Source organism: Linepithema humile, chromosome 2 (genome assembly GCF_040581485.1).
Source record: "Linepithema humile isolate Giens D197 chromosome 2, Lhum_UNIL_v1.0, whole genome shotgun sequence".
Lineage (NCBI taxonomy): Eukaryota > Metazoa > Arthropoda > Insecta > Hymenoptera > Formicidae > Linepithema > Linepithema humile.
Genome location: NC_090129.1, coordinates 17,039,573 through 17,066,539, shown reverse-complemented (window position 1 = coordinate 17,066,539; position 26,967 = coordinate 17,039,573). Strand labels below are relative to the sequence as shown.

Sequence of the window (26,967 nt, the reverse complement as noted above, 5' to 3'; positions counted from 1 at the left end):
CGTTATAAATTATTATAAGTTCCTTGATATATAAAATGTTTCGCAAAGTAAAAATCATATGTTATTTTTACCTTTATATTCTATTTGTAACATTTTGCTTTGGAGTAACACAAAAGTTGAATTTTTCAAGAACTCAATTTCTGCGAAATATATAATCATAGTCTTGTATAAGAAATGGAGGATAGAATTTTTCAATTTAATCAAACGCTATTTAATATAATAAATTGTTTTTTAACGGTAATGATTATTTGATTTTGTAATCGTGCTATCTCTGCAGAGTCTCTAACAGTCAAATATAACAGCACTATGCCGTTGCACAGAGATTTTCAATCGGGAAAAAAGTATGCCCTCTTCCTTTAACAATAAAGGCCCATTTTTGACGATATAATTTTTACGCAGCAAACTGTAATGGGCTGCGTTACGATAATCGCGTACACGGAGCTTGCCGTGATCAAGGCTATCTAAAGCCAGTATTATTAGTTTGTGTTTACAGGTCGCATTTCTTGATGAACTGCAGCGGTTTTCGAGATTTGATCTTTGACGACTGATTCTCGAATATTCCATGAAGAAATATTTGTCCACATAATTATATGCCATGAAAGCATGCACGGGATGCATCAAGTGCAACAATAATTTAACACTGTTAATAGTATACACTCTTTTCGATGCAATGCGATTTTTTTCAGAATTGATGGTTGTTACATTCGGAACCGTGCTTTTTTTATTTCATCATATTATAAATATAAATGTAAGGAAATTATGTAATATTTTGAAAAACTTTTGTCAAAAGCAATTATTGGAAAAATAACCTAAGTAAAAATTTTTTTCATCACGGTATTCACATAAAAATGTAAATATTGTTAGGTAGAAACCAGTAATTTTGATTTTCATAAATATAAGAATACAGAGTTGTAAAATTGTGGTAATATTTGTCGAAGTAACTGTACTCCATAAGAATTTGCACGATACGCAACAAGTGATTCAATGCGTTGCTGTACCTTCTTTACAATGTGATTTATTTCAGAATTGACAGCTCTCATATTTAAAATCGTATGTTTATTTCGAAATTACACAAAGATGAATACATAATAATTTAAAAATATTGATATTCAACTAAATCTCGCAAATTTTGCAGAAAAGTTAGTTTAGATAAAAACCAATCTTTTACGAGATAATTTCTGCAAATTTCGGAATTTGATTCAAAACATTTATTAGTCAAACCGTTCATTGAAGACACAAAATTGCAAATTAAAGATTAAAACACTACAAATTGAAAGGCATCTCGAGCAATCGCTGGATGTTAGTTCGAGAACTGTTAATATTTTTCATACTGAAAATTGATTTTTGTCTACTAGAGACAATATTAAAATGTACACGATCTCAGATTCGAGATACTAAAGTGTACGAACATTACATACATTGATCTAATTTTCGAGAATATAATGTACGAAATAAAGAAAAGAAAGGAAGTTTCTAGACAAAAGTAGACAAAAATAAATTTTTAGTATGAAAAATATTAACACTCCTTGCACTAACATCCAGCGATAGCTCGAGATGCCTTTCAATTTGTAGTAATTTGATTTAAATCATACAAAAGCCAATTCCTTATATATTAATAATTTTAAAGATTAAAATTCAATTTTTCAGAACAAGATAGATTATAATAAAAGTTATTTGATTGATCTAATTTTAATCTTCAGTTTGTAAGTTCAACCTTTAAAATATAGATATGGGCTTACCTAAATGCAATACAAAAATCTTTTGTTGAGAAAAAATTGAATTACGATTCCGTACATTTGTGTTCTTAAGCATCATTTGGAAGTGTAATATAGAAATTATAATACAGGGTGTTCAATGGGAAGTAGCTGAAACTAATTAGTTGTCATTTTTGAACGCACATAAAGAGAAAGGAAATAAAGTCTTTAGTAACATAAGACATTGTGCAATTTTATGTATATGAAAACTAAAATTAATTGGTAATATTTTTATCATTAAATAACGCCTATAAAAAAATGCCAGATTTTGAAGGTTTATCAGTGCTCGTAATTAAATGCAATTTTTGAGCTGATTTCTGTGCCTACTTTCTACTTGTATTATAATGACGATTCGTGGCGGAAAATATAATCCTAGCATATTTCTTATGTAAAGACACTCTTGAAGCATAACAGACGCACGATCGAGCATCGAGCGGTCGTTGGGGGATAGTAGGTGTTGTCGCAGAAATCTGCTTGAACGTTGCATCTCATTCCGAGTAGTGGTGCATATTTTCGAAGTGCGCGCCGTCAGAATTATAACAAAAAAATTAATCACTTTTTGAAACTATCAAAGAACTTTATGTAACAAAAGTTGAGATTACAGTTATAGTTTGAGTTAATGTTTGTTATAATTCTGACGGTGCGCACTTCGAAAATATATATCGATGTAATTATCGGTATTTGACATTTTTTAATAAACGTTTATTTAATGGTGAAAATATTGTTTTTAGTTTATATGCAAATATAACTGCAATATGTCCTTGGCTAAGGTATTTTACTTTCTTTGCTTCCCAGATGTGTTTAAAAATGACAGCTAATAAATTTCGACTACATCTCATGAGACACACTGTACATTGTAAATTGATTAATAAAAATTGATCAATTACTATGCTGTAATTTATGTACTTTTTTTTGCTTGTGTTCAATTTCCAATAGTTATTTACTTAAAATTCCTTAAAATAACTATTTAAAATTTCTTTTTTGTGTATTTTTTCTTACATTATCGCTTCTTATCAAAAAACTGCAAAATAAAAGAGAATGTGAAATATGTACCAATGAATTCGTAATATTCTTAGCATTACAGTTTTAAAGAAATATTTGTAAAATTATTAAGGAATCAAATTACAAACCAAAAAATATATAGGCATACTGTATAAGATGTTCGGATAATATATATTACGTAGTACACATCTAAATATGCATTTTTATATTTCTGCAATCATTGTATATCGCAAATTACGCGTAATTCTTTGATATAGTAATTATTTAAGATACAAATCATTAAATATATAATATTTAAAAAAATATTATTTGTTTAAAGAATAAATTGTAACATGTCTAGTACAGTGGACGTGAGATGCCGTGTCTCTTGACAACTGTTGGACAGGCCTGACCGACGTATCAATATTTGCTTTCAATAAAAAGTATACCATGTTTCTTTTTTGTTTTCTTCTAACATTTTTCGATACAAAAGCTCTTTTATAGTATTTAGTCATCTGCGCCTAGTCAGTTAAAACAGAAATAATATCACAAATGAAAATAACTAAAGACAATGTGTGGGATTATTATAAAAATGGGCAGAATGTTCGAGCAGAATACAGGACTTCCAAATCAATTATAACCTACGTCAAATTTGCAATTGCTGAAGCGCATTTATATCAAGAGCTTAAAGAAGATTTCATATCCATAGCAAAGACAAAACTAAGAGAAACGCCGGAGATATATTTTGACAACTTTTGTATAAGATGTCTACTTTGTTATAAACATCTTCTGTCTGAAAATTATCACGTTTACTTACACGTACATTCCGCAAGAAAAGAGGTAGATTATGAAATGACCACAAAAAACCTAGAACATTGCGCACAAATTGATGCTTTTACGATAAAGTGTAAAATAGTGAATTGTGGCAAGCACATTTAAATTCTTCTCGAAATTTCAACCTTTTTTAGTGCAAAGTATTCCTCTTCGAGAAAATTTGACTTATGGAAATAAAATGAATAATTTTAGCCGTTTTTATTGTGTAATTATATTGTTATGTGTATTTTATAGAAATTTTACACGTCGCTGTGATATAAATTTTACAAATATTTAAATTTATTGTCAGATTTTGCTATAATACAATTGCATAATGCATTACTACAGAACGTTATAGCACACAAAATGAATTGATATATAAGGTTGTATCTTATCATATAATATTCTTATACATTACATTTACGAAATTCAACATAAAGATTTGACGATAAAACAAGTTAAGTAATTGTTTCTTCAGTTAAATTTCAAACACGTTGCGCATTATGTGCGTTACGTCTTCTTGATTTGTATTTTTCATACATTTTATTTTTATTTACATTCAATTTTGCAGACATAATAATGCTATAATATGCAATGATATGATTATCATTATGCATCTTACATTTAAGTAGATTTATGTAGATTGTATATTTCATAATTTAAAACATAATATCCAACTTGAAACTTTAACGTAAAAAATTAAATTTATCTTTAAATTGTAAATTTACGTGCGTGTGGAAATATACATTAGCAATTGTTGATTTCAATATTATTTACTATAATTATTTTATGATAATAAAGGTCCATTTTCGATATAATTTCCACGAAGTGAACTGTGATGAGCTGCGATACGACAATCGCGTACACGGAGCTGGCCGTGATCAAGGCCATCGCAAGCCAATGTTATTATCTTATGTTTACAGGTCGCATTTTTTCACGAACAACAGCGGTTTTCGAGATTTGATCTTTGACGACTGTTTCTCGAAAATTCCACGAAGAAATATTTGTCGATATAATTATATGCAATGAGAATTTGCACGAGATGCATTAAATGCGACATTAATTAACGTGGTGCTGTACTCCTTTTCCGATGCGATGCAATTCATTTCAGAATTGATGGCCTTCACACTCGGAATCGTGCTTCCCTTATTTCATCATAATTTAAATATATATGCAAGAAAATTATGTATAATTGTAAATGTTAGAGCGGCAATGGGGAGTGACCAGACGTGACAACATGAGAAATAAATAAAATGCACAGTTTTGGCACAAACAGTTTATAATTGCCACAAGTAAAAGAAAAACGTATTACAGCGTGACGAGACAACGTCGAGAGAGAGAGGGGGGATTAAAAATAACATAAATGTAGTAACACGCGGATCGCGGAGGAAACACAAAAAGGCGCGATCTATAAATCAATAAGAGACTAATAGTATCAGTCGATCGCGTAACGTAATTATCGAGGAGGGGGGACCTCTGTCTAATAGTAAAAAATTGTATCTTTTGTAAAAAGCGATTTTTTTAAAATAATCAAAATAAAAATTTTCTTGAAAGCGATAGTGACATAAAATATAAATGTTAAATAGAAACCAGTAATTTTGATTTTCATAAATATGAGAATATAAAGTTGCAAAATTGTGATAATATTTTTCGAAATAATTATACTTGATAAGAATTTGCACGATATGCATCAAGGGATCGAATGTGGTACTCTATCCTCCTTACGATGCTGATGCGACTTTCAGAATTGACAGCTCTCATATTTAAAGTTGTACGTTTATTTTGGAAATAACACAAAGATGAATACATAAAAATTTAGAAATATTGATATTTAAATAAATTGCTCAATGTTGCATAAAATTTAGTTTAAATAAAGATCAACGCTTACACGATTATACTTCGTGTCTCGCCCTTCGAGATTACGAAGGTAGTATCACTACTTCATGCCTAACCAGTCACAATTTTAGAGCAAAGGAAAATTTTCAATTTGCCGCCGCCTGCCCCACTCCGCGGCTCCGCGCCTTCGCACGGCTGCCACTTCCATCGTCATTCGTTTTCTTTGTGCCAGACAAGTCACAGCTAGAGCGTAATTTCCAGAATTTTATTTTGAAAAGTTTTAGGTTTTGGAAAATGGGTAAAAGTAAGAAGAGATCACGCAGTAAAGAGAAGGAAAACAACGAGTTATGGAAAAGAATAAAGATTCTAGAAAGCCTGGTTGCATCTAGCTTACCAAGACATCCGTTACGAGAGAAAACTAAGGACAACGAAAAATCTGATTCGCCGGAAACATCACTGCATATATCCCAGGTAGAAAATACAGGTAAGAAAACTTTCGGGGAAGTCCAATCCCTTACAAATTGGTTGAGCCCGGACGAGAGCCGGGACATAACCAAAAAGTGTTACCGGACGATCTTATACGAGAGATAAGGCGTGATCCGAGTAATAAGGTTGAGCTCGGACGGGAGCCGAGACATAACCTTAAGCGCTTTAAAATAGCATATTTCACATGGGATATAAGACACAACGTCCCCCTTTTTAAGGGTGAAGTTCACATCAGTGTCGAACATAACCTGGCCAGTTTGAACGGTTGAGCTCGGACGAGAGCCGAGACATAACCTATACAAATTTATCATAGTATTATAAATACCTTAGCTTACGATCCCTCAAAATAAAAATTTCAGGTAGACTGGACAGAATGTTGAGTCCATCAGAAGAGTCTAGGGCAGATAGTGAAAATCGGAATTCTCCAGAAATTCAATCCGAGAATGTCCAGACCGTAATCACAGCGGCCTTACCTCAACAGACTGAAGCTCGGGAAACAGAGATTACACCTCTCACTAATCAAATAGACCAGGATAAAGAAGACATCTTCGATTTGGACGAAGAAACATTAAAAATCATCGGCGAAGAGCCCCCAGAGAACCAAAAAGAGCTTGAAATTCACTCTAGCCTGGTAAACCGTTGGAATCCTTGGTTAAATCAGGGACTAAAGAAGGAGGTAAGAGACGAATTACTCAAGAAGTACCCTAGAGCAGGGACTTGCCCTTTAGAACCACCAATTCTTAACCAAGAACTGAGCACATTAAACGCTAATATCCTTAAAAAGGATAGATACTTTGCTTTCACCCAAAAACTAGCCGGTTCAGCTCTTTCTGCACTAGCCCCGGTCATAACAGATTTAGTTCCTATGAAGTCAGCGGAAGCGAAAAGAAGGTTAGAAAAGCTTTGGGACGCAGCTCAGCTGTTAGCGGAAATTCACCATTCTCAAACAATAGCTAGAAGAGCCTGTATCCTACCAAGCGTCTCAAAGCAGATGGCTGAGCAGCTGCTACAAAGGAAAGCAGACAAATACTTATTTGGTGAAAACTTGTGCGAAAAAATTAAAGAGGTCAAAATGATTAATAAAATAGGACAGGATATAAAAATACAACCACAGAAAACCATATCTAACACACCAAGCTCGTCAAACTGGAAAGGCCCACTGGTATCCCAGAAGTCGACGACCCAGTCGGGCCCCAGATACCGACCTCAACAACCAAGGAAGTCGACAGCATCGGACTCAACGAAGAAGTCTTACCCGAGATCGAATTACTATCGAGACCGCTCCCGGTATCGAGACAGAGCCAGGCATCACTAGAGTCAAACCAGGTCATTACATTGGCTGGACGACTAACAAGTTTCATAAATACTTGGAAAACCATCACATCCGATCCTTTCATCCTGGAATGCGTAAAAGGTTATAAGATACCTTTTAAGTCTTTACCTAATCAATCTCAGATCCCTACCATGAGAAGTTGGCATCAATCTGAATATCTTGAACTACAAAAAGAGATAGATCGCCTTCTGTCAATTGGAGCAATAGTTCCTTGCGACCCAACAGAAGGTCAATTTCTTTCAGATTACTTTTTAGCAAAAAAGCCGGATGGCAGTAACCGGTTTATTTTAAATCTTAAAAAACTAAATCTTTTTGTAGAAACAGAACATTTCAAATTGGAAGATCTTAGAGCTGTATGTAGATTACTAGAGCCTAATATGTTTATGGGATCAATTGACTTAAAAGAGGCTTATTTTCTTATCTCTATACATAAGAATTATAGAAAGTTTCTCCGCTTCAGGGTTAATTCTCAAGTTTACGAGTTCACTTGCCTACCCTTTGGACTTAGTTCAAGTCCCCTGGTATTCACAAAGATAATGAAACCAGTAATGAACAGCTTAAGACTACGCGGATTTTTATCGGTTATTTACCTAGATGACATCCTATGTTTGGGTGAAACGAAATCAGACTGCTGGATCAATATTCAAACCACTTTTAATTTTTTAAGAGGGTTAGGTTTTATAATAAATGAGAAAAAATCCAAATTAAATCCGGAACGTATCTGTAAATATTTAGGATTTGTCATAAACTCCGCTCAAATGACAATAGAATTACCACGAAAGAAAAAAGCAAATTTAATAAATCAGGTTTGTAAGATGGAAAGAAAAGAAGCCTGTTCAATTCGAGAATTCGCCCAATTCATAGGCCTATTAGTAGCGAGTTGCCCAGGCGTTGAATACGGCATGATACATTCTAAGTCATTAGAAGTAGCAAAATTGCGGGCGTTAGAAGAAAATAACGGTAACTTTGAAAAAATAATGAAAATTCCAAAATCAATTAAGAAAGATTTAAGTTGGTGGAAAAATAATTTAGAGCCTTCCTACAAGACAATAAAATCAATGAATTTTGCGAGAGAAATTTTTTCAGACGCTAGTAAAACAGGCTGGGGAGCTTTCTGTAACGGTAAAAAAGCCTACGGTCACTGGACCTCCAAACAATCAGAATTACACATAAACCAACTAGAACTAAAAGCTGCACTCTTAGCACTAAAATCCTTTGCTAATGATCTTACGAATCGTGAAATTCTTCTCAGGATAGATAATACGACAGCCATGGCCTATATTAATAAAATGGGCGGTGTAAAGGTAGAGTATTTACATACGGACGCCGAGGAATTTTGGAACTGGTGTGAAGAGCGACGACTGAGGGTATTTGCCGAATATATTTCTTCCAGAGAGAACAAAGAAGCAGATACCTTGTCTAGAATACAAAATAAAGATATTGAATGGGAACTGGCAGATTATGCATTTCGTGAAATCCAAGTACGATTTGGAAATCCCGAGATTGACCTATTTGCTTCAAAAAATAATACAAAGTGTGAGATTTACTGCTCATGGGAAAGGGATCCTGACGCATTTGTTACTAATGCTTTTACACTCTCATGGTCAAACTTAAACTTTTACGCATTCCCACCCTTTGGCATAATTGCCAAAGTACTTCAAAAAATTAAAAACGATAAAGCTTCTGGAATTGTAATAGTACCCCTCTGGTCTAACCAAATATGGTTCCCAGTATTTATGAAACTACTCAAAGGATCATATTTAGAGTTCCACCCAAATGCCAATCTTTTACTCTCATCTTGCAGAACACGACGCCATCCTTTAGCATTCAAACTTACCCTGGTTGCCGCCAGATTATCAGCGAAGCCTTCAGACGAAGAGGAACATCAGAGGATGCAGCGGACATAATGCTAAAAGCATGGGAAGATTCAACAATCAAACAGTATAATAACGCACTAAAATTATGGTGGAATTGGAACAGCACACAAAATACCGATCCTTTTGACGTATCAATATCCAAAGTCTTAGAATTTCTAACCTTAAGATATCAAAACGGCGCAAACTATGGAACATTGAATTCATCAAGATCAGCATTAGCAACAATATCCACGGAAGACATCGGAACTAATGATTTAGTCAAAAAATTCATTAAGGGATCATCGAAAACAAGACCAAACAAGCCGAGGTACGATTCGACGTGGGATGTTGATCCCGTATTAAAAGGATTACAGAAGTGGTTTCCGTTAGAATTATTAACCTTAAAACAGCTTTCACAAAAACTGGTCCTCCTATTGGCACTTGGGACAGCCCATAGATTACAAACTCTGGCCTTAATCAAGATCTCTAATATATCTTCTTCTGACAAAGGACTAGAAGTAAAAATTCCAGACAGAATAAAATCGTCAAGAGTAGGAACCAAGCAACCACTTTTAAAACTTCCTTTTTTCAAGGAAAAGCCGGGTTTGTGCATTGCAAAGACCTTGTTACATTACCTGAAAGTCACACAAGGTCTACGAAACGGAGAAGACACACTATTTATCTCCTTCCAGAGGCCACATAAGAAAGTAAAAAAGGATACCCTAGGGAAATGGTTAAAATCAAGCTTGATCCTTTTCGGAGTAGACAGAAAATTCACACCACATAGCACTAGACACGCTTCAACCTCAAAGGCCTTTGAGAAAGGAGTAAGCATTGAGGAGATTAAAAGAATAGCTGGATGGTCTCCGAATTCCAAAGTGTTCGCGGATTTCTATAACCGCCCTATAATTAGTACACAAGAGACTTTTGCGAGAACGGTATTATCACCTAATAACTAGAATATAACAATTGTTTTCTTTTAAGTAAAAAATTTTATTTTTCCTTTGCTTTAAATAAAGTAATATATATATATATATATTATACTATACATGTTATGTCCAAAAAATTGTTTAGGCTCTAAAGATCTACCTTCGTAATCTCGAAGGGCGAGACACGAAGTATAATTGGTGGACCAACCGAGCCCGCCGAAGGCGGGCGAAGGTCGGTCTAGATTATACGAGTGTCTCGCCCGAGAGATTCCCATCCCAACTATACTCGTCAACCCACCCAGAAGAAGAAGAAACAAATTTTTTGGAACTACTCTAAAAGGAATGACGATGGAAGTGGCAGCCGTGCGAAGGCGCGGAGCCGCGGAGTGGGGCAGGCGGCGGCAAATTGAAAATTTTCCTTTGCTCTAAAATTGTGACTGGTTAGGCACGAAGTAGTGATACTACCTTCGTAATCTCTCGGGCGAGACACTCGTATAATCTAGACCGACCTTCGCCCGCCTTCGGCGGGCTCGGTTGGTCCACCAATAATTCTTACATATTCCGAAATTCTGTTCGAAACATTTTTTAGTCAAACTATTCTTTAAAATTGCAAATTAAAGATTAAAATTCTATTTTTCAGAACAAGATAAACTGTAATTAAAATTATTTGATAGATTATGTAACTAATTACATTAGTGCATAAATTCCCCAGTGAATACACAGCTGGAAAAACAATTTGAAATATGTATAAAATTGGGTTAAAGATATGTTTATAGGCGTTGCGTTTTAACATTTAGACCGTTTATCGAAAAATTGTTCGTTTTGTTTTTCCACATTTAAGATGGCTTATGTCCAAGGCCGAAACGTCTGTGGTTTCCTATATGTAAATAATAATTGTGACCATAAAATTTTAACTTTCGCTGTACCAGTTTATGTAATAATATTATAATTAACTGTATTAATTCAAAGAGCCATATTTATAATCTAAATGTATGATAATTTATACTTATTTAACAAAAATTTACCAAATTTACAAAATTTCTACGTTTTACAATTAGTAATCTGTCCATATGACAAAAATTATAGAATAAAAAAAAAAAACAGCTATTGAAAGAAACAGATAAATAAACTATTAATACTTGGAAGCTTCTCACTGTAAAGAATATTGTTTATGTGTTCTGAACAGGATGATTAAAAAATTATAAAATTTCTTCAAAAAAATTATCAATCTTTGAATTGTTATAAGTTTATAAAAAGAGGTGTACTAACAAAATTGTACACCTCTTTTCATAAACTATTGAAGAATTGTTTTAAAAGGTTTTAACCTTTATCTTTGTAATTCGATTCTTCACAAAAATGTCTTCACACAATAATGCGACCTCAATATTTAATAAACAGTTTTAAAGATCAAATCCATTGTTCGATATTTATGCAAATTTATATAAAAATTTTTTACGATTCCATCGAATTGTTTGATATTGTAAAGTTTTTGAGATTTAAATCTTTCTTGAAATTTCCATCTTGTTTTCTAATCCAAAGAATTAATTTTCGAGAAAATGTAATTTATAGAAAATGCAGTAATTTAGCAATCGATTACTTTTATTGTCAATATTTAAGAAATCTTGCATGTTGCTATGATACTAATTTTGCAAATTTTTAAATATATTGTTAGACTTTGCTATAATAGGAGACATTGCTGCGTTATTTTATTTAAATACATGCAAAATGTATTATTACTTAAAATTCGTATTATCACATAATATTCTTATATATTTCATCTCCAATATTCAACAGAAAGATTTAGCGTTGATAGGAGATAAATAATGATTTCTTTAGTTAAATGTCAAACACATCGAGCATTATATGTGTTACATCTTCTTGACTTGTATTTTTCACACATTTTACTTTTCATTTATAAACAATTTTGCAGATATAGTACTGCTATCATACGTTAATATGATTATTGTTGCATATTTTGTATTTAAATAGAATTAAGTAGATTGTATATTTAATAATTTGAAACACATAATATTCAACCGGAAATTTTAACATAAGAAATTAAATATATCTTTAAATTGTAAGTTTACGTAAGTGTGGAAATTTACGTTTGCAATTGTTGACTTTATTATTATTCACTATAATTATTGTAGTTTTACGCGGCGGTTTTTTACACTGAAGATAATTTCTGTATTTGTACCTGATTTTATATTAGATTTATTAAAAATGTTGCTGGCATAGCATTTGCTTCATAGAATCAAAATGTTTAAGTATAGATTTTGCATTAGTCGAACGTATGATGGACACAACAAAAATTATTCAACGCACATACTGATGGACTTTGTAAATTATAATATTTACTGCAAAAAAAGTTTCCATTTACATTATTACGTACACTTGTCATTTTTATAACAGCGTAAAATGTGTCCGATGAACGATATGAATTTGGCCGCAAAGTGACCACGATTAGCCATGCGATAAAGTTACGTGCAGAAAGAACAACTAAATGTTTTGTGTAAAATTCCTAACGAATTATTGCAATTACGCAATGACAGTCGCACATGGCATGCAAAGAGCTTCTTCCGAGTCGCAGCGCGCACACGATCGGTTGCCAAGATTACTAAAAATGTTCGACGTACAGGACAATGAACACACTTTGCGAGATGCATGGAACGAGTGTTTCTCAAGTCGAGGCACCAAACATTCAATCTGTATGTCGCCGAAATGGATCAGTACATCGATCATCACTGTACAACTTTTGCAACTGCGAAAGCAAAGTAAAAAAAATAACGCGGATTACTCGATCGCAATGTTTTTACATTTGCGAAAACAGATACTTTTCAAATTCTCTATTAATTGAAATTTAATGCCGATAAAGGCCTCTTTTCGGCGATACAATTTTCACGGAGAGAACTATGACCGATGGGGGGGGGGGGGGCTGCGATACGATAATCGCGTACACGGAGCTTGCCGTGATCAAGGCTATCTCAATTATGTGTTATTAGCTTGTGTTTACAGGTCACATTTTTTGACAAACGACAGCGGTTTTCGAGATTTGTTCTTTGACGACTGTTTCTCGAATATTCCATGAAGAAATATTTGTCGACATAATTATATGCAATGGGAATTTGCACGAGATACATGAAGTGCAACAATAATTTAACGCAATTTATAATATACGCTCTTTTCGGTGCGATCCGATTCATTTCAGAAATGATGGTCTCTAACATTCGGAATCCCGCTTTTTCTATTTCATCATAATATAAATATAAAGTCTAAAAAATTATGTAATGTTTATATTCTAAAAAATTTCACGTATCTTCGTAAAAGCATTTTTTGGAAAAAAAATTGAAATGAAAATTTTCTTTAACATAATAGTCACATAGAAATGTAAATGTTGTTAGATAGAAACCAATAATTATAATTTTCAAAATTTACGAGTAAAAAGTTGCAAAATTGTAGTAATATATGTTGATAAGTTAAACGTGATGAGAATTTGTACGCGACGCAGCGAATGATTTAATGTGTTTCTGTACCTTTTTTACGATAGCAATGCGATTTATTTCAGAATTAACAATTCTCATATTTAAAATCGTCTCTTGTTAATTTTGAGAATAATACAAAGATAAATATCTGCTTAAAAATTTAATAAAATTAATATTTAAAAAAATTGCAAATGTTGCATAAAATTTAGTTTAAATAAAGAGCAACGTTTCTTCAATTTTTCCTTCAAAAGATTTATCCGAAATTTTTTCGATTCAAAACCTTTTTTAAGTCAATCCTTTTATTTAAGATAAAAGTTTGCAAATCAAAAATTAAAATTTAATTTTTTGGAACAAAATAAACTATAATTAAAGTTGAAAAATATTAAAAATATTATTAAGCTTCCACTTAACAGATAATTAATATAAGAAGGAAAAGGCAAAAAGATCCATTGCTAGTTATTCGTGCAATATATTACAATATGTATTACAATTTATTGTATTTTTCAAAATCAGTATTATATATGCGTAACATTGTTACAGTGCCAACAATCGTTCAATAATAATAAATTTAAAAACTTGAAAACTTGAAGTTTATTGAAAAACTTGAACACTTGAAGAATAAATTTGTTCGTTGAAATTATTTTTCATGAAGAACATCTTTCGTATAATGTTTTATTTATTTGTAAGGCGTATCAAAACTTGTGAAACCGTTTATTATGATATTTTATTTGTAATGACACTGATGAAGGCCTAACATAGGCAGAAACGTTTATCTTTGTAATTTTATTATATAAAATATTGCACGAATAACTATAGTTATTATAGCAACGACTTCCTCGCCAGTTCCTCCTTATATTAATTTAAAACTTAAATTATTTGATTAATCTAATTTTAATTTTCAGTTTGTTAATTCAGTCTTTAAAATATAGTCTGATATGGACTTCCTAAATGCAATACAAAATCCTTTTGTTGAGAAAAGATTAAATTACAATTTGATACATTTGTGTTTTTGAGCATCATTTGCAAGTACAATACAAAAATAGTAGTACAGGGTGTTAATGGAATGTAGCTGAAACTAATTAGCTGTCATTTTTAAACGCACATAGGAATCAAGAAAGATAAAATATCTTGTAACGTAGGACATTTTGCAGTTTTATGTAAGTATAAACTAACAATAAGTATAAATATAACAATCGAAAATATTTTGAACATTAAATACACGTTTATAAAAAATGCCAAATCTTGCCAATTTTAATGGTTTATTTTTTTGAAGTGCGCTTTGTCAGAATTATAACAAACAAATAAGTCATTTTTGGAAATTATAAAAAAACTTTATGCAACAAAAGTTGAAGTTGCAGTTATAGTCTCGACTTACATTTTAAAAATATTATTTTTAGTTTATATGCAAATAGAACTGCAAAATGTTTCCTGTTAAAGTATGTTACTTTTTTCACTTCGCATGTGTGTTTAAATACGACAGCTAATTAGTTTCAGCAGCTTCCTATAGGACATCCTGTATAATATTGCAGATTAATTAATAAAAATTTATCAATTATTACGCGGCTATTTATTTGCTTCCTTTTGTTTGTGTTCAATTTACAATATTTATTTAATTAATATTCCTTGAAATAACCATTTAGAATTCCTTTTCTTTCTATTTTTTAAAAATATTTTTGCTTTTTATCAAAAACTTTAAACATTTAAATAAAGAAAAACATAAAATATGTATCAATTGATACAAAAAAAAAAAAAAAAAAAAAAAAAAAAAAAAAAAAAAAAAAAATGTAAAAAAAATATGTAAAAAATAAAAAAATATGTAAAAAATAAAAAACATAAAATATGTATCAATTGATACAATATTACGAATTCATTAATGAATTCGTAATATTCTTGACAATATAGTTTTAATAAAATATGTATTTATAAAATTATTAAAAAATCACATTATAAACCAAAATTATATATACTGTGTAATATATTCGAATAATACATATTACGTATTATAAAAATAAATGCGCACTTTTATATTTCTGCAATCATTGTGATATCAGTTCTATTTATTGAAGTATCAATAAATTCGGCATATTACGCGCATTTTTTTGATACAGTAATTATTTAAAATAAAATAATTGAATATATATCAAATATTTCTAAAACATTATTTGTTTAAAGGATAAGTTGTAACATGTTTTACACAGAGTTGTGTTATTGCTATGGAAATTGGATGTGAGATGCTACCGCGCCTTTTGATATCTGCTAGAAAGGCTTGACCGACGTATTAATATTTACATTCAAATGAGAAACTATACTTTCTTTCTTTCCTTGTTTTCTTCTATGAAACACATTTTTGTAGAAAGACTCCTATATATAAGACTCGTATTCAGTTATCTGCGTTTAGTCAGTTGAAATACATTCAGTGTACAATGTCTCAAGTGGATATAACTGAAGACAATGTGTGGGAACATTTTGAAAAAATTTCGGGACAGTTTTTTCGAGCAAAGTGTAAGATTTGCGCAAATGAATTGACTTACGTCAGTTTTGTAAAGATTGACAACCATTTACGTTACAAACATGACGAATATTTCTTATCCGTAGCGAGTGAAAAAATAAGTAAATCGCGGGAGAGATATTATTATCGTCGTTCACAAAGTTCTGTTAGTAATATAAATATTTTGTCTGAAGATTATGTCACTCACATGGATTTATTGAGAGCAACGGCTGGTTCTAAAATTATTAATAATAAACCAGAATATTGCGCACAAATTGATATTTTCGCAATAAAGTGTAAAATAGTGAACTGTGACAAAATTATGGATCTTCCTCTTTCATTACTAATAAATCGTCATTTATCAAGTAAAACACATTTGAAAACACTGAGAAAAAAGCAAACGGGTGCAATGTCTATGCCACCGACAATTGCAAATAAAAGAGAACAATTTATGGAAAAGTACCTAATATTGACGGATTTTAAAGCAATATGCAAAATATGCTATACTCTTAGATGTTATATCGACCCTACAAAGTTTAGAGAACATGTAAGTAAGAGACATTCAGACATTACTTCATACGAAGAAAAAAACGGAGGAGGAAGACCATGGAAGTATTTCAAGTATCATGCCAAAGACACTTCAAAATGTTTGATTTGTCCAAATGTTTATCTATTGTCTCAATTGAAACATTTAGATGGTCATATAGAAGAAAACCATAAGAACCAATCTCTTTTTGAATATGTGTCAAAAATAGGCAGTGAATGGGAATGGAAATACTGTACAAAGATTAAAGAGAGAGATTATCACGTGCGATGCGATCTTTGCAGCAACAAAATAGAACTTGAACTTGTTAACTTAACAGATTTAAACCATTTTTGTACATCCGAAGATACAGATCAAGATACAGATCTGAACAAACCGACAAGTACGAAAAGTGCGTGTGACGCAGCTGGATCGTCAGAAATCCAACCAAAAAAGAAAAAACGTAAGTTTTATTGAAATTATTATTAATACAATTACTCGTACATATAATTAATTTTATACTCTTATCGAGTTGCGTTTTAGCAGAACAAACCCAAACAATAGCCAGACGATTGGTTTCACAAGCAAATATTTGTAAATGTTTATATATGTTTCTCCAAAGGTGAATAATGCTAACGGCGATCGCGACAGCTAGCACGACAATCAGCACAAAAAGCAATCTTTACTTGGTGATTGATACAATCTATAACATGCGAAGAATATAATGTATTTGTAATTTGTAATTATTCGTTTTATGTTTATAAAATTATAAGTGTGTTCATAAATTTACGTATTACGAGAAATACAATGTTATATTTTTGAAATTTGTTAAATATATTTGATATATTCAATATATTTGATATATTTTACTTATAGGATGTTGTCTGTCTTAAATTTATAAATTATGCTTTTAATTTCATAACATAAAATAATTTCATAAATTAACAATTAACTTTTCGAAAATTTGTCAATTAGTTATTCAACACAATCACAATATAGCAGATTTACTTTTATTTCATATATTTTTATGTGTATTTCGGTCGTACGTGTAGCTTGAACATTTATTGTACTTTAGGAAAATTAAATTCATTATGACTCCTTAATTATTATTATATTATATTATATAGAGGTTTCCAAACTATAATACTAATGTAATAATAATTATTGGTAAAATACGAGTATGTCAATTTAAATTTTCTGATTATATTTGATCTATAAAATTGATAATGCTTTTAGTATAATAAAAAAATTAATTTATCATTAACGAAATGCATGCTTTAACAAATGTAAGACGATTTCTTTGTGCAATTGAAAAATATTCAGTAAAAACGCTTATTTTATCATTGTATTATTTGATTTAGTAATTTTTTATTTGTTTGTTTAATAACGCAATCAAAAACTAACGCTTATCAGTTAATTTCGATAATCATACAAAATTTTTCAAATGTTTTCAGCTATCGACAATCTGCAAAAACAAAGTATTATAATGACACATCTCTTTAATTATTATAATTCAAAATATAATTGAAGAAATTAAAACTTTTCAAACAACTTTAAAAAAAATTGTGTCTTAAAATTTATAATTATTATGATTAAAAATATAAACTGCGATCAGAGGATACTTTATAAAATTAAAACTGAAACACATTGAAAGCATTATGTAAGCAAATGTATGATAATGTAATTTTATATAGTATTAGAAGTATCCATAAAATGCGTGCATTTTATTATTTTAATATTACGCTTATGTAAATGTTTTTGGATTACTCACTTAATACTATCAATGCTTGCATGATGTTTATTTTGCGGTACATAATTTGTATATGAAAGTAATACATTTTTCAATTTATAATAATTTAATATAATTAATGGTATAATTATAATTAAAGACTGAGTGTGTGGATGTTAATACAGCATGTGATAATAATTGTTGTATGAAGATATATATGCTTCAAAATATACATATAAAAAAATGATGCTTTATTAAATTATTCTATACAAATATTTAGTATGCTCCTATAGAATAAAAAACTTTTTAAAATAAAAAAAATTTTGCCCCACATATAAATTTAAGTAACGCAAACAGAAAGTAAAATCTGAATTTGCAAACAATTTAATTTAAAAAAAACATTCTTCTTCGTATATTCGTGTTTAAATTTTGAATGTCATGTTTTCGTTATAAATTATTATAAGTTCCTTGATATATAAAATGTTTCGCAAAGTAAAAATCATATGTTATTTTTACCTTTATATTCTATTTGTAACATTTTGCTTTGGAGTAACACAAAAGTTGAATTTTTCAAGAACTCAATTTCTGCGAAATATATAATCATAGTCTTGTATAAGAAATGGAGGATAGAATTTTTCAATTTAATCAAACGCTATTTAATATAATAAATTGTTTTTTAACGGTAATGATTATTTGATTTTGTAATCGTGCTATCTCTGCAGAGTCTCTAACAGTCAAATATAACAGCACTATGCCGTTGCACAGAGATTTTCAATCGGGAAAAAAGTATGCCCTCTTCCTTTAACAATAAAGGCCCATTTTTGACGATATAATTTTTACGCAGCAAACTGTAATGGGCTGCGTTACGATAATCGCGTACACGGAGCTTGCCGTGATCAAGGCTATCTAAAGCCAGTATTATTAGTTTGTGTTTACAGGTCGCATTTCTTGATGAACTGCAGCGGTTTTCGAGATTTGATCTTTGACGACTGATTCTCGAATATTCCATGAAGAAATATTTGTCCACATAATTATATGCCATGAAAGCATGCACGGGATGCATCAAGTGCAACAATAATTTAACACTGTTAATAGTATACACTCTTTTCGATGCAATGCGATTTTTTTCAGAATTGATGGTTGTTACATTCGGAACCGTGCTTTTTTTATTTCATCATATTATAAATATAAATGTAAGGAAATTATGTAATATTTTGAAAAACTTTTGTCAAAAGCAATTATTGGAAAAATAACCTAAGTAAAAATTTTTTTCATCACGGTATTCACATAAAAATGTAAATATTGTTAGGTAGAAACCAGTAATTTTGATTTTCATAAATATAAGAATACAGAGTTGTAAAATTGTGGTAATATTTGTCGAAGTAACTGTACTCCATAAGAATTTGCACGATACGCAACAAGTGATTCAATGCGTTGCTGTACCTTCTTTACAATGTGATTTATTTCAGAATTGACAGCTCTCATATTTAAAATCGTATGTTTATTTCGAAATTACACAAAGATGAATACATAATAATTTAAAAATATTGATATTCAACTAAATCTCGCAAATTTTGCAGAAAAGTTAGTTTAGATAAAAACCAATCTTTTACGAGATAATTTCTGCAAATTTCGGAATTTGATTCAAAACATTTATTAGTCAAACCGTTCATTGAAGACACAAAATTGCAAATTAAAGATTAAAACACTACAAATTGAAAGGCATCTCGAGCAATCGCTGGATGTTAGTTCGAGAACTGTTAATATTTTTCATACTGAAAATTGATTTTTGTCTACTAGAGACAATATTAAAATGTACACGATCTCAGATTCGAGATACTAAAGTGTACGAACATTACATACATTGATCTAATTTTCGAGAATATAATGTACGAAATAAAGAAAAGAAAGGAAGTTTCTAGACAAAAGTAGACAAAAATAAATTTTTAGTATGAAAAATATTAACACTCCTTGCACTAACATCCAGCGATAGCTCGAGATGCCTTTCAATTTGTAGTAATTTGATTTAAATCATACAAAAGCCAATTCCTTATATATTAATAATTTTAAAGATTAAAATTCAATTTTTCAGAACAAGATAGATTATAATAAAAGTTATTTGATTGATCTAATTTTAATCTTCAGTTTGTAAGTTCAACCTTTAAAATATAGATATGGGCTTACCTAAATGCAATACAAAAATCTTTTGTTGAGAAAAAATTGAATTACGATTCCGTACATTTGTGTTCTTAAGCATCATTTGGAAGTGTAATATAGAAATTATAATACAGGGTGTTCAATGGGAAGTAGCTGAAACTAATTAGTTGTCATTTTTGAACGCACATAAAGAGAAAGGAAATAAAGTCTTTAGTAACATAAGACATTGTGCAATTTTATGTATATGAAAACTAAAATTAATTGGTAATATTTTTATCATTAAATAACGCCTATAAAAAAATGCCAGATTTTGAAGGTTTATCAGTGCTCGTAATTAAATGCAATTTTTGAGCTGATTTCTGTGCCTACTTTCTACTTGTATTATAATGACGATTCGTGGCGGAAAATATAATCCTAGCATATTTCTTATGTAAAGACACTCTTGAAGCATAACAGACGCACGATCGAGCATCGAGCGGTCGTTGGGGGATAGTAGGTGTTGTCGCAGAAATCTGCTTGAACGTTGCATCTCATTCCGAGTAGTGGTGCATATTTTCGAAGTGCGCGCCGTCAGAATTATAACAAAAAAATTAATCACTTTTTGAAACTATCAAAGAACTTTATGTAACAAAAGTTGAGATTACAGTTATAGTTTGAGTTAATGTTTGTTATAATTCTGACGGTGCGCACTTCGAAAATATATATCGATGTAATTATCGGTATTTGACATTTTTTAATAAACGTTTATTTAATGGTGAAAATATTGTTTTTAGTTTATATGCAAATATAACTGCAATATGTCCTTGGCTAAGGTATTTTACTTTCTTTGCTTCCCAGATGTGTTTAAAAATGACAGCTAATAAATTTCGACTACATCTCATGAGACACACTGTACATTGTAAATTGATTAATAAAAATTGATCAATTACTATGCTGTAATTTATGTACTTTTTTTTGCTTGTGTTCAATTTCCAATAGTTATTTACTTAAAATTCCTTAAAATAACTATTTAAAATTTCTTTTTTGTGTATTTTTTCTTACATTATCGCTTCTTATCAAAAAACTGCAAAATAAAAGAGAATGTGAAATATGTACCAATGAATTCGTAATATTCTTAGCATTACAGTTTTAAAGAAATATTTGTAAAATTATTAAGGAATCAAATTACAAACCAAAAAATATATAGGCATACTGTATAAGATGTTCGGATAATATATATTACGTAGTACACATCTAAATATGCATTTTTATATTTCTGCAATCATTGTATATCGCAAATTACGCGTAATTCTTTGATATAGTAATTATTTAAGATACAAATCATTAAATATATAATATTTAAAAAAATATTATTTGTTTAAAGAATAAATTGTAACATGTCTAGTACAGTGGACGTGAGATGCCGTGTCTCTTGACAACTGTTGGACAGGCCTGACCGACGTATCAATATTTGCTTTCAATAAAAAGTATACCATGTTTCTTTTTTGTTTTCTTCTAACATTTTTCGATACAAAAGCTCTTTTATAGTATTTAGTCATCTGCGCCTAGTCAGTTAAAACAGAAATAATATCACAAATGAAAATAACTAAAGACAATGTGTGGGATTATTATAAAAATGGGCAGAATGTTCGAGCAGAATACAGGACTTCCAAATCAATTATAACCTACGTCAAATTTGCAATTGCTGAAGCGCATTTATATCAAGAGCTTAAAGAAGATTTCATATCCATAGCAAAGACAAAACTAAGAGAAACGCCGGAGATATATTTTGACAACTTTTGTATAAGATGTCTACTTTGTTATAAACATCTTCTGTCTGAAAATTATCACGTTTACTTACACGTACATTCCGCAAGAAAAGAGGTAGATTATGAAATGACCACAAAAAACCTAGAACATTGCGCACAAATTGATGCTTTTACGATAAAGTGTAAAATAGTGAATTGTGGCAAGCACATTTAAATTCTTCTCGAAATTTCAACCTTTTTTAGTGCAAAGTATTCCTCTTCGAGAAAATTTGACTTATGGAAATAAAATGAATAATTTTAGCCGTTTTTATTGTGTAATTATATTGTTATGTGTATTTTATAGAAATTTTACACGTCGCTGTGATATAAATTTTACAAATATTTAAATTTATTGTCAGATTTTGCTATAATACAATTGCATAATGCATTACTACAGAACGTTATAGCACACAAAATGAATTGATATATAAGGTTGTATCTTATCATATAATATTCTTATACATTACATTTACGAAATTCAACATAAAGATTTGACGATAAAACAAGTTAAGTAATTGTTTCTTCAGTTAAATTTCAAACACGTTGCGCATTATGTGCGTTACGTCTTCTTGATTTGTATTTTTCATACATTTTATTTTTATTTACATTCAATTTTGCAGACATAATAATGCTATAATATGCAATGATATGATTATCATTATGCATCTTACATTTAAGTAGATTTATGTAGATTGTATATTTCATAATTTAAAACATAATATCCAACTTGAAACTTTAACGTAAAAAATTAAATTTATCTTTAAATTGTAAATTTACGTGCGTGTGGAAATATACATTAGCAATTGTTGATTTCAATATTATTTACTATAATTATTTTATGATAATAAAGGTCCATTTTCGATATAATTTCCACGAAGTGAACTGTGATGAGCTGCGATACGACAATCGCGTACACGGAGCTGGCCGTGATCAAGGCCATCGCAAGCCAATGTTATTATCTTATGTTTACAGGTCGCATTTTTTCACGAACAACAGCGGTTTTCGAGATTTGATCTTTGACGACTGTTTCTCGAAAATTCCACGAAGAAATATTTGTCGATATAATTATATGCAATGAGAATTTGCACGAGATGCATTAAATGCGACATTAATTAACGTGGTGCTGTACTCCTTTTCCGATGCGATGCAATTCATTTCAGAATTGATGGCCTTCACACTCGGAATCGTGCTTCCCTTATTTCATCATAATTTAAATATATATGCAAGAAAATTATGTATAATTGTAAATGTTAGAGCGGCAATGGGGAGTGACCAGACGTGACAACATGAGAAATAAATAAAATGCACAGTTTTGGCACAAACAGTTTATAATTGCCACAAGTAAAAGAAAAACGTATTACAGCGTGACGAGACAACGTCGAGAGAGAGAGGGGGGATTAAAAATAACATAAATGTAGTAACACGCGGATCGCGGAGGAAACACAAAAAGGCGCGATCTATAAATCAATAAGAGACTAATAGTATCAGTCGATCGCGTAACGTAATTATCGAGGAGGGGGGACCTCTGTCTAATAGTAAAAAATTGTATCTTTTGTAAAAAGCGATTTTTTTAAAATAATCAAAATAAAAATTTTCTTGAAAGCGATAGTGACATAAAATATAAATGTTAAATAGAAACCAGTAATTTTGATTTTCATAAATATGAGAATATAAAGTTGCAAAATTGTGATAATATTTTTCGAAATAATTATACTTGATAAGAATTTGCACGATATGCATCAAGGGATCGAATGTGGTACTCTATCCTCCTTACGATGCTGATGCGACTTTCAGAATTGACAGCTCTCATATTTAAAGTTGTACGTTTATTTTGGAAATAACACAAAGATGAATACATAAAAATTTAGAAATATTGATATTTAAATAAATTGCTCAATGTTGCATAAAATTTAGTTTAAATAAAGATCAACGCTTACACGATAATTCTTACATATTCCGAAATTCTGTTCGAAACATTTTTTAGTCAAACTATTCTTTAAAATTGCAAATTAAAGATTAAAATTCTATTTTTCAGAACAAGATAAACTGTAATTAAAATTATTTGATAGATTATGTAACTAATTACATTAGTGCATAAATTCCCCAGTGAATACACAGCTGGAAAAACAATTTGAAATATGTATAAAATTGGGTTAAAGATATGTTTATAGGCGTTGCGTTTTAACATTTAGACCGTTTATCGAAAAATTGTTCGTTTTGTTTTTCCACATTTAAGATGGCTTATGTCCAAGGCCGAAACGTCTGTGGTTTCCTATATGTAAATAATAATTGTGACCATAAAATTTTAACTTTCGCTGTACCAGTTTATGTAATAATATTATAATTAACTGTATTAATTCAAAGAGCCATATTTATAATCTAAATGTATGATAATTTATACTTATTTAACAAAAATTTACCAAATTTACAAAATTTCTACGTTTTACAATTAGTAATCTGTCCATATGACAAAAATTATAGAATAAAAAAAAAAAACAGCTATTGAAAGAAACAGATAAATAAACTATTAATACTTGGAAGCTTCTCACTGTAAAGAATATTGTTTATGTGTTCTGAACAGGATGATTAAAAAATTATAAAATTTCTTCAAAAAAATTATCAATCTTTGAATTGTTATAAGTTTATAAAAAGAGGTGTACTAACAAAATTGTACACCTCTTTTCATAAACTATTGAAGAATTGTTTTAAAAGGTTTTAACCTTTATCTTTGTAATTCGATTCTTCACAAAAATGTCTTCACACAATAATGCGACCTCAATATTTAATAAACAGTTTTAAAGATCAAATCCATTGTTCGATATTTATGCAAATTTATATAAAAATTTTTTACGATTCCATCGAATTGTTTGATATTGTAAAGTTTTTGAGATTTAAATCTTTCTTGAAATTTCCATCTTGTTTTCTAATCCAAAGAATTAATTTTCGAGAAAATGTAATTTATAGAAAATGCAGTAATTTAGCAATCGATTACTTTTATTGTCAATATTTAAGAAATCTTGCATGTTGCTATGATACTAATTTTGCAAATTTTTAAATATATTGTTAGACTTTGCTATAATAGGAGACATTGCTGCGTTATTTTATTTAAATACATGCAAAATGTATTATTACTTAAAATTCGTATTATCACATAATATTCTTATATATTTCATCTCCAATATTCAACAGAAAGATTTAGCGTTGATAGGAGATAAATAATGATTTCTTTAGTTAAATGTCAAACACATCGAGCATTATATGTGTTACATCTTCTTGACTTGTATTTTTCACACATTTTACTTTTCATTTATAAACAATTTTGCAGATATAGTACTGCTATCATACGTTAATATGATTATTGTTGCATATTTTGTATTTAAATAGAATTAAGTAGATTGTATATTTAATAATTTGAAACACATAATATTCAACCGGAAATTTTAACATAAGAAATTAAATATATCTTTAAATTGTAAGTTTACGTAAGTGTGGAAATTTACGTTTGCAATTGTTGACTTTATTATTATTCACTATAATTATTGTAGTTTTACGCGGCGGTTTTTTACACTGAAGATAATTTCTGTATTTGTACCTGATTTTATATTAGATTTATTAAAAATGTTGCTGGCATAGCATTTGCTTCATAGAATCAAAATGTTTAAGTATAGATTTTGCATTAGTCGAACGTATGATGGACACAACAAAAATTATTCAACGCACATACTGATGGACTTTGTAAATTATAATATTTACTGCAAAAAAAGTTTCCATTTACATTATTACGTACACTTGTCATTTTTATAACAGCGTAAAATGTGTCCGATGAACGATATGAATTTGGCCGCAAAGTGACCACGATTAGCCATGCGATAAAGTTACGTGCAGAAAGAACAACTAAATGTTTTGTGTAAAATTCCTAACGAATTATTGCAATTACGCAATGACAGTCGCACATGGCATGCAAAGAGCTTCTTCCGAGTCGCAGCGCGCACACGATCGGTTGCCAAGATTACTAAAAATGTTCGACGTACAGGACAATGAACACACTTTGCGAGATGCATGGAACGAGTGTTTCTCAAGTCGAGGCACCAAACATTCAATCTGTATGTCGCCGAAATGGATCAGTACATCGATCATCACTGTACAACTTTTGCAACTGCGAAAGCAAAGTAAAAAAAATAACGCGGATTACTCGATCGCAATGTTTTTACATTTGCGAAAACAGATACTTTTCAAATTCTCTATTAATTGAAATTTAATGCCGATAAAGGCCTCTTTTCGGCGATACAATTTTCACGGAGAGAACTATGACCGATGGGGGGGGGGGGGGGGCTGCGATACGATAATCGCGTACACGGAGCTTGCCGTGATCAAGGCTATCTCAATTATGTGTTATTAGCTTGTGTTTACAGGTCACATTTTTTGACAAACGACAGCGGTTTTCGAGATTTGTTCTTTGACGACTGTTTCTCGAATATTCCATGAAGAAATATTTGTCGACATAATTATATGCAATGGGAATTTGCACGAGATACATGAAGTGCAACAATAATTTAACGCAATTTATAATATACGCTCTTTTCGGTGCGATCCGATTCATTTCAGAAATGATGGTCTCTAACATTCGGAATCCCGCTTTTTCTATTTCATCATAATATAAATATAAAGTCTAAAAAATTATGTAATGTTTATATTCTAAAAAATTTCACGTATCTTCGTAAAAGCATTTTTTGGAAAAATAATCAAAATAAAAATTTTTATAAACATAATAGTCACATAGAAATATATATGTTGTTAGATAAAAACCAGTAAT

General features: G+C 30.3%; 2 protein-coding genes and 1 long non-coding RNA gene across 4 annotated transcripts; all 3 read left to right on the top strand.

Annotated features, from left to right (window-relative positions):
• The first annotated feature begins 5,501 nt into the window (after window positions 1–5,501).
• On the top strand, window positions 5,502–9,136 carry LOC136996841 (uncharacterized). 2 transcript variants are annotated; one of them, XM_067349222.1, is made up of 3 exons: window positions 5,502–5,868; window positions 6,230–7,196; window positions 9,008–9,136. In XM_067349222.1, exons 1-2 carry the CDS (start codon window positions 5,679–5,681, stop codon window positions 7,183–7,185), a joined length of 1,146 nt encoding a protein of 381 aa, XP_067205323.1. In that variant the 5' UTR covers window positions 5,502–5,678; the 3' UTR covers window positions 7,186–7,196; window positions 9,008–9,136. The 2 variants fall into 2 exon arrangements, with proteins under 2 accessions (XP_067205323.1, XP_067205321.1); XM_067349220.1 differs by lacking the exon at window positions 9,008–9,136 and having other exon boundaries at window positions 6,230–8,564.
• On the top strand, window positions 8,019–10,325 carry LOC136997912 (uncharacterized). The gene is made up of 4 exons (XM_067349312.1): window positions 8,019–8,163; window positions 8,290–8,684; window positions 9,008–9,997; window positions 10,134–10,325. Exons 1-4 carry the CDS (start codon window positions 8,019–8,021, stop codon window positions 10,323–10,325), a joined length of 1,722 nt encoding a protein of 573 aa, XP_067205413.1.
• A 1,563-nt stretch (window positions 10,326–11,888) lies between these two features.
• Window positions 11,889–17,387, top strand: LOC136997636 (uncharacterized). The gene is made up of 2 exons (XR_010888285.1): window positions 11,889–16,944; window positions 17,104–17,387. It is a non-coding gene; the product is annotated as an uncharacterized lncRNA (long non-coding RNA).
• Window positions 17,388–26,967: the final 9,580 nt, after the last annotated feature.

Bases quoted from the DNA above. Each gene is read 5' to 3' on its own strand.
- LOC136996841 (XM_067349222.1), top strand. From the start codon at position 5,679: ATGGGTAAAAGTAAGAAGAGATCACGCAGTAAAGAGAAGGAAAACAAC. The intron at 5,869-6,229 runs GTAAGAAAACTT...TAAAAATTTCAG, and splicing joins ATCCCAGGTAGAAAATACAG to GTAGACTGGACAGAATGTTG.
- LOC136997912 (XM_067349312.1), top strand. From the start codon at position 8,019: ATGGAAAGAAAAGAAGCCTGTTCAATTCGAGAATTCGCCCAATTCATA. The intron at 8,685-9,007 runs GTACGATTTGGA...CTCATCTTGCAG, and splicing joins ATGCATTTCGTGAAATCCAA to AACACGACGCCATCCTTTAG. The intron at 9,998-10,133 runs GTATTATCACCT...AAAATTGTTTAG, and splicing joins AAGAGACTTTTGCGAGAACG to GCTCTAAAGATCTACCTTCG.